This window comes from Physcomitrium patens, chromosome 7 (genome assembly GCF_059467195.1).
Source record: "Physcomitrium patens ecotype Gransden chromosome 7, ASM5946719v1, whole genome shotgun sequence".
Lineage (NCBI taxonomy): Eukaryota > Viridiplantae > Streptophyta > Bryopsida > Funariales > Funariaceae > Physcomitrium > Physcomitrium patens.
In genome coordinates this window covers 3,857,450-3,866,097 of record NC_143416.1, presented here as the reverse complement: position 1 = coordinate 3,866,097, position 8,648 = coordinate 3,857,450, and the positions used below count along the sequence as shown (strand labels likewise).

Here is an 8,648-nt window from a genome sequence, read left to right as displayed (position 1 = left end):
AGTGAGTGAGATCCCCGCCCTCATATGCCTTCAACTCGTTTTGTCCAGCTTCTTCCCAATGCGTATAAACTGGCGGCAGAAATGCATCACCCCTTTGCGCTTGGAGCTGGTGCAGTCGGATCTGGTGCTTGCACTGCGGGTCCAGTCACCGACACCGTGCTGGCGGCAGGAATAGCCTTGCACAATGGGTGGTGAGGCTCGCCCACAGGAAACACAGTCCAGGATTGCTTGCCTCACCCCATACTTCTCACTGCATGCTCTTGCTGTGGCCGTTGTAGTACCCCCATGGAGCCTGTGCTCTCGCATAGATGCTGCTTTCTTCATCACGGAGTGGATGTGGTGGTGATCACCGTCGTTGAATCCTGTTTCGCCGCCGGAGCTTGTCAGTAGGTCTGATGACCTCAGGCGGTTGTATCTCATGGATTGGGAACCAGTCAGTGGATGTCGTCGTCTCCCCGTGGAAGAATCTGATGTTATGGTGGTGGTGGTGGTTGTTGTCGCTGCGGCTCTCCAGTTGAACTCGCTGGGATCCGCCCATGGGTTGTGTTTTCGTGATCGCAAGGGGCGTATGACGGATGTTAGCCATCCCTGGGTCTCTCGCAGGAAGGTGTTTCGTTGAACTGACGGAGGGGTGAGGTGCAGATGGTCGTTACCGTTGTCTGGAAAAGAGTGGACTGTCGGACGAGATGTTGGCGATGCGTGACCCGTGAGGGCGTTTAGCCACTCTTGACTGGGAGCGTTTCGCAGCAAAGGTTTCCTCTCGATGGACGCTGAATGTGAAGGTGCAGTGATTGAACCTGTCCGCGGCTTCTCCTCCTGCGACAGTCTACCCGATGGAGATGGGGAGAGAGGATCACGGAAGGAGTCCAGACCCTGTTCAGCCTCGTCCCACTGATCGTTTGTGCTCACTGAGCCCCACCGCGCACTCAAGGACGCCGTTTCCGCTGACCCCCATCGCCCACTTCCTGCAGATTTTTTTTAACTTAAACATTAGCATTGGTAGTACCAACCATGTCAATTGCTCGAATAAGAAAATTTTATTCCCTGTAGACTGCAACTACTAGCTTCCCCCGACCTTAGCAGTCCATCCGGTGAATGAGACACTGGAACGTTCAAGCATCTTGGGGTAAGAAGTTCTCCAGTGTGCCTGAAACTAAAGAAATCCCTTGAGAAAACCCAGGAAAATGGCGCAGTTCTCTATTGTCTTGGAGACCTACCAATCTCAGAGCAATGAGCTCTTTACACAAGCTGTTACATTAGCCACTGGTAACAAACTTGAATGGTATCCTTAAAAGCGGAAGACGAGGCATACTCAAATCAATGACCTTTCCCCTGCTTGATACTCAAATCTTGTGATAATGGTTAGCAGTCAAGACATCCGAGGGCTGTACCCAACAGGACCACGAAATTTGGTGGTGAGGAGTGAAGCGAGAAGGAAAATCAACTCACCTTCAGGATCCTGGGAATCACACCCGCCGTCCTGTGCATCGTTGGGCCACCTGCAAACGAGTTTGAAGTGGATCCTTTCATCGTCGGGATTGAGAATCTCGCTCAATCGGCATTCCACACGCAGACCGTGTGCGTAATCGACCCGAACCCAAGGTCAAATGCGAAACGGAGACATTTCCATGCCGCAGACGATGCACTTACTCCGCAGGCTTTCACAATGCACTCGCAACAGAAATTGGGCATCAACAAGGCTGTTTGGCAACCACCAACCCCTTGGCTCTGAACACACACAGCACTGATAGCAGTCGTGGAGAGACACATTGATGACAGCCCCGTGTCTAAGGTCGTTCCAAACCGATTACAACCCAAGCACGCGCCAGCACGCATGAAGAAAACCCACAACAGAACGCAGGACGAAGAAGAGTGCGTGATCCAACTCAAGTGCATCATCCCCACACGAGGCTAAAGATCGTCCCGGTTCATGCTCCTCATCAATCGACAACGATAACAGCTTACAAGCGGCGCATTCAAGACAGCGGAGGCAAGCAAAAATCCAATTTTAAACCAGATCAGGGATCTTCCAGGATTCATTCCCTACTCTCGGGCTCTTCTGGCTACAATCCTTACCATAGTGAACTCCCTTACACAGACAATTCCAAATCCGGGTTAACTAACCCCTCTCCCCACTGTGGCAATCTGATCAGGGATACCACCAGCGCTCAATACAAACAGACTCCAGCTCCAGACACACCGTCCGAGCCATGCCAATAGCATTATCACCCGGCGGGTCTTCCCCTTCCATCCCTCCTTCGCTCCGAAAATCTAGATCAATCTGCAACTTGTTCACCTGGATTCCGTAACAACCCAGCTCTGGCTCGGGAACTTCATTCTACAACTGAACCACCTCGGTGACCCGTATCGACAACTACCAGACTAGCTGAAGCTAGAATCCACACATTCCAACTTGTCGACCACTGTGCCAATTCCTGCCTGAGCTTGGCCACCCATACACACAAACAGAATTATCTGCACAAAACACACACATGCACACACTCACCCACACATCAGCGAGCTAGTGAGCGAGTGAGAAAGCATGCAATCAAGCTGGAATTCTGGCGATGGTGAATGGCGATGGTGAATGAGACACGCTCACTGTTTGTTTGTTTGTTGGTTCGTATGTTTTTTTTTTTTTGTTTTTGTTTTGTTTTTTTTTTCTTTGTTGTCTTTTTGTTATTTTACATAATAAAAAATGCAATAGTGAGCATTTTGAACCTGATCAGGTGCTGCTGTCCACAGATTCATGCCAAATATGGCAGAGCTGGACGGTGCAGCCCACATTGGCTGCGTCTTAAACGGGGAGCATTAGGGTGTGTGTCTTTTTGCAGTTCTTTGATGAATGTTTTGTGGGATTTCCCCACTTTGTGCCTCCACATTCTCCATCTACATCCTCAATTTTTGTTTAATGTTGGACACTTTCTCACACTTGTCCATGCAATTTATGGAGCTTAAAACTAACACAGAGTCCCTCTTTTTTCATATTTAGGGGTTACCTCGCTTTCTTTCAGCTATTGTTCTTTCTTTTGAACAAAATAAGCAAATACATCATGCGTAGATGTGTTTGGCTGATGTTGTGTTGGTTTGGTTTTTATGGGGTTTCGGTGTGTTTATTCGGAAGTTGCTTCAATAAGTTGGATAATCTGTAGGCACCTTTATGTGCCCAATATATGTGTACATATATGTGTGTGTATGTGTGTATTTATTTTTGCATAAGTGTGAGTTATTAGGTTTGATCTCTTACTAGATGTTTTGAAAGTTGGTTGCAATGTTAGCTTAAATATTTAAAAGTATCTTGTTATGGTATTATTTTTGTGGATTTGACTGTGCTTTATTATTTGACAATAAAACATGTTTCAACATGTGTCATTTTGCTAAAGTTGTATACTATTACCATTAAAAAATTATTATCACTTTGTAAAAAAATGTTTTTAAAAGTATGTATGTATGCATGTATATTCACACATATATACATACTTGTAACACAGTTGTCATAGACATGAATTCATGGTTAAAAAAATTTAATAAAATTTGCTGTAATTTTTACTTAAAGAAATAAAATCTATTTTGTGCTAAATATACCGATATCATTTCTTGTTATATTCTACATTAATTCTATCTTCTTACAATTAATTCTAATATTTCTACTCTAATAAGAAATGGTTTATTATGTGTATTTTTGGACACCAAAGTATAAATTTATCTTTGATGGACAAACTTTCATTTGCCTACACTAAAGCAAACAACTTACCAACTTGAAATTAAACTTGTCCTACAAATCCACTCATTCAACAATCGTCATGATTTTGGGTGCATTATGATGCTTTTCATGTTGTATGAGGGTGCTTCCACCTTTACAAAAAGCATCATTGGAACTTGAATTGTATTTCTTATTTATACAGGCCTTAAAGACTTAGAAAAAACAAAGTCTTAGTAAACACATGTGATCTAATTAAAATTTGAAAGCCTGGCTCAGTTTGCATAATTTGAATTCAATGGCAATAAATAAATAAAATCCAGCCCAGTATGCTTCATTCTATGGAAAAGGACACTATATAACCATAACATTTGTTCAGATATATTACCCACACAAAAGAAACCAAAAAAAGAAATAAATAAAAAAACAAAACAAAACAAAACAAAAATCTTGAAAAAAAATACGAATCTCTACCTCCACAGTCTAGACACTCATTTTACTTCATTTTACAATCTAAACAACACACAAATAAATAAACGAATAATCAAACAAATGCAAGTGAATACATGCTGAATCGGACAAGATGACACCAGAGCATGGAATCCAGCTCGCCCCATGGAATTCGAGAAGCTTCACAAATCCTAATCCTAAAAATGGTCTCCTCAGTCTGTGCGAAGGCTGTGGTTGAACTGGTGCTTCCATGGCGATCGGTCTGGATGCTTGACGCCGAATCCCGTGCATTTGGCTCTGTTGCCGGCGTCTTGCTGCTCTTGGAGCCAGATCAACGCTGGGTTTGACTTTCAGAGTGACGCTGTGCTGCTTTCTGCATGATCTTCTTCACTCTCTGCCTCTTCGGCTGATTCTGAATCGCTGGCCATGGCTGCTGCCATCCACTGCTTCTGAACCTTCTCAACGAACTCCCTCAGTGCTCGGCCTCCTTCCCTTGTCGAACGCCGCCTGCGAGGCCTCTTCTTCTTCGCCAATTTCCGTGGCGCTCTCCTCTTTCCCTTCTCTCTCTTTCTCTCTGTGCGTTGTTGGAAGTTTGCAACCCCGCGTTGAGATGTCCGTTTTGGTTGTCTAGTCATCAAGGAATTTGCCACAGGATCAACTACGGGGTGCAATGTAGAAAGTACCCAAAAAAGTTTCGGTCAAGTCAGAATTAGGACGTCGTGAAAAGGTGGGTAAGAATCAGAGTTCAACATGAAGGTTATCTTGGGTCCAGCCTGTCATGCACATGTCCGAGCCTCTCCGGCCCACTCTTGTTGACGGTGAATGTCTACAATTAGGATTTCATACATCTGTGAATTTAGGTTTGTCGGCCATGGTGCTGGTGCTGTATCTAAATATTTTAAGCAAGATTAGGGGCTTCTAAAGCGGTTACTTAATTTGCATGCCACAGACGCACGAGCTCTTGATACATGTTTCCACTTTTGAACCTTTGCTCATGGATAGTTTTGATGACTCATCCACACTAAGATTACTCAATTTTCACTTCTTTGATGCACATGACACAAGAACGGAAAATAACTAGGTAACTTTTAGATACCAAGCATGAATGTGGAACGAGAATTATGGTATAGAGAAATCTTTGCAGATACAATGTGGAAGAGAAAAAACTAAATCAAAGACTCCTGACTCCACCAGCCGTACCGACAGGCCAAATCACGACCTAATCTGGAAGAATGGTGAGAACCCAAGCACAAAATACTGCTCATTATTCCCAAGTATACTGGTGCAACTTATCTTTGCTCAGAATACTCTGCAATTGTACCGCCTCACAGTGCTCAAAATACCGCAAAGGAGCGATTGCGTCTGCTTTGTGCCTTGCACCCCACTGATCACACCCATGCTTGCGCAGAACAGTTCGTTATGTGATTCCTGACGAAACAATTCACTCCTAAACTCAGCATTAAGAAATTGCAAACCTAATGGGAAAGAGAAGTGAAAACAGAGAGAAAGGACAAGGGGTTAAGACCCTGGGCAGTTACGGAGTTTCACACGAAGCAACACGATGTTCAGCTGGCTGATTTTCGCGTGTCCGTCCCAAACTTCTTCAATTCGCGATTCTCAAATGCATTCGACTCGAACTCATGCTATGACTAAACCCCTTTATGTTCCTCCGGATTTCGTCACACTGATCACGAACTGGGTTGTGTTCGTTGGAGCCAAATTACACTGCATGTTATCTAACATCCACCATCGCTTCTGACGCTTCACGAACGCCTGGTGAAATTGACATGTTTTCAACATGGGTACATTTAAATAGACAGAAAGAAGGATTGAATAAAATAAAGCTACAAGTGCAATGCTAGAGTCTGAAACTGTGTAGTAATGACAAGGATTTCACTAAACTTTTGCCAAATACTGATATTTTTATTCGGAGTGACTGGTAGAATGAGTTCCTCATTGTTGTGATTATTCGAGAAGTCGTGATAAGTCCGGACGGCTCTTTCAGCAGACATGCAGTTCACAAGTTCAGGGATGTCGCTGTAACGAGGTTCAGGGCTCAGCAAAGCTTCAAAATTTGGAACTTACAATCAAATCAGAGCATGTGGATTGTGAGAAAAACTTCGTAAATCGCTATGAAAGACTGACAAAAAAATCAAAACAAACAATATACACTAATGTAGAAAAAAAATCACTGCTGTCAGGATCTTTCCATCAGCACCACCTTTGTGATTCAACCGTGTCGTTAGTTATGCAACGAGTTAAAATTCCCACACCAGGGAGGTGCTTGTATTTACCACATCTTCGACATTAAATAGAATGTCAATAAAAAAATAGCAATAATATTGTAGCCTAACATTGATGTGCTGGCTGTGCTGGCTAACAGGAAGTGAAATAAGCAACTATTAATGCTAAGATAAGTCAGGAGCAACAGCTGAGTGAGAGAGATTGAACTCATTGGGAAATCCTAGCTCTGAGAGAACACCCTAAATTATCCAGACTACTGAGACTAAAAATTACTTACAAGCAGTGAGACATGCAATAAGGACTTTTCATATTGTGCTTTAGATACATTCCAACTGAAATATGAAAAGAGATGGTAAAACGACACATTCATACACAAACAAGGTACAAAATTATACTTTATGAAGTCGATTGGAGTCGATAGACTTGAAAATAACATTTTGTAAAACTTCTAACACGCGTCTAATTTCGAACACATGTGTCTTAACTTACAAGGCAAGTTTCTTATATGTGCACCTCATGATAAGCTTGTATTACAAGCTATCAATACATACAACATGTGACTTACTTGTCAACTTAGTGTTCAATCTATCAATCACTAATAGACACATTTAAAAGTAAAACCATGTCAACAAAGCTTCTAAGAAGCTTTTCTACAAGATATTATGAAATTAATCTTATTTTGTAGACAAAAACTTTGTTAAAATACAAATAAATATTCTTAGTTAAGAAAAATAAATCCATGCATGGAAAAATCATAGATGGTTATTATTTTTCTTTTTAGAGATGTTATCTATGAAATTATTCATTTACATGTAGCAAATAATGGTCATAATAGCTTTATTATTTTTAATATAAATCTCTCTCCAACTTTATTATTTTAAGATAATTTTGGCTAAAAAAATAATACATTCAAATAGAATTGATTTCTCAAAACCTTGATTTTTTTTTAATAGTTTAATCTAGAATTATAATAGTTAAATAAAAATCCACAAATTCAATATAATTAAATCTTTATTAGTAGGTATAAGCACTTCCTTGCATGCTACAAAACAAGCATTATCTCATGTTATTTATACTACACCTACTTCCAATAGCAAAAATACTTCAAGTGATATTTTAAGCCAATATGAAAATTATCAAGATGTTTTTTAGAAGAAAAATGCAGATATTCTTCCAAAGCATTACTCCTAGGATTTTTCAATTGATTTTCATGAATAAACTCAATCACTATTTGAATTAATCTAAATTTTATTTCAAAATAACTTTATTAAACTTAAGGAATACATTGATGAGAATCTAGCAAAGAATTTCATATGCCATTTAAAATCTCTACCAAGAGCTCCCATCTTATTTGTTAAGAAAAAAGATAAATCATAGTGGATCTATGTAGACTATTGAGGACTCAACAAGATTATTATTAAGAATAAGTATCTTATATCATTGATATTAAGACTTTTTCATCAATTGAATCAAGTTAAGATCTATATTAAAATAGATCTACAACAAACATACAATCTAATATGTTTCAAAAAAGGAGATGAATAATAGATAATATTTTAAATTTGGTATGAATATTTTGAATATAATATCATGCATTTTAGACTCATAAATGCCCCAAATGCTTTTCAACATCTAATGAATGATGTTTTTTAAGAATTTTTTAATAATTATGTTATTTTTTAGTAAGATGATATCTTAATCTATTCTAAGAACACAAATGAGTATGAACTTTATATTTGTTGTGTGTTACAAAAAATTAAAAATATATTATTATATGTCTAGATAAAAAAGTGTATATTTTATACTACTTAAGTTGATTTCTTAAGAAATATCATTTGAAATGATAGCTTTATGATGGATTCTAAAAATATTTAGACTATCATGGATTAGAAGATTTTAATAACAATAGGAAACATGCAATATTTTTTATAATTTCTCAATTACTATCGGATCTTCATCAAGAACTTTTTTTAAGTTGCAACTCAACTATACATTTGACTTGTAAATATAGACTTGAGTAGAATAAAGAAGTTGAAGTTTTGTATGAAGGCATTAGACTTAGAGCATTTTCTACTAGTGAAGAAATTAATTTAATTATATATTAATTGTATCTATCAAAGTTTATGAAGATCCATCTTTTGTTTCATATATATTTCTTTGAGCCATATAAGATAGTGAATATTCTAAAAAGAAGACCAGTGCCATTGCTTCCTATAAAAGTAGATATTAATCAAGAGTTTGAAATGGAAAAAGT

General features: G+C 39.3%; 1 protein-coding gene across 4 annotated transcripts; it reads right to left on the bottom strand.

Moving 5' to 3' along the window:
- Positions 1 to 3,874: 3,874 nt before the first annotated feature.
- LOC141045588 (uncharacterized) lies at positions 3,875 to 6,219 on the bottom strand. Of its 4 annotated transcripts, none has more exons than XM_073535175.2 (3): positions 5,676 to 6,219; positions 5,351 to 5,578; positions 3,875 to 4,777 (listed from the first exon to the last, which is right to left on the bottom strand). In XM_073535175.2, the coding sequence occupies exons 2-3, from the start codon at positions 5,413 to 5,415 to the stop codon at positions 4,501 to 4,503; spliced, it is 342 nt and encodes a 113-aa protein (XP_073391276.1). In that variant the 5' UTR covers positions 5,416 to 5,578; positions 5,676 to 6,219; the 3' UTR covers positions 3,875 to 4,500. The 4 variants fall into 4 exon arrangements, with proteins under 4 accessions (XP_073391276.1, XP_073391277.1, XP_073391278.1 ...); XM_073535176.2 differs by having other exon boundaries at positions 5,689 to 6,219; XM_073535177.2 differs by lacking the exon at positions 5,676 to 6,219 and adding an exon at positions 4,901 to 4,976 and having other exon boundaries at positions 5,351 to 5,669.
- Positions 6,220 to 8,648: the final 2,429 nt, after the last annotated feature.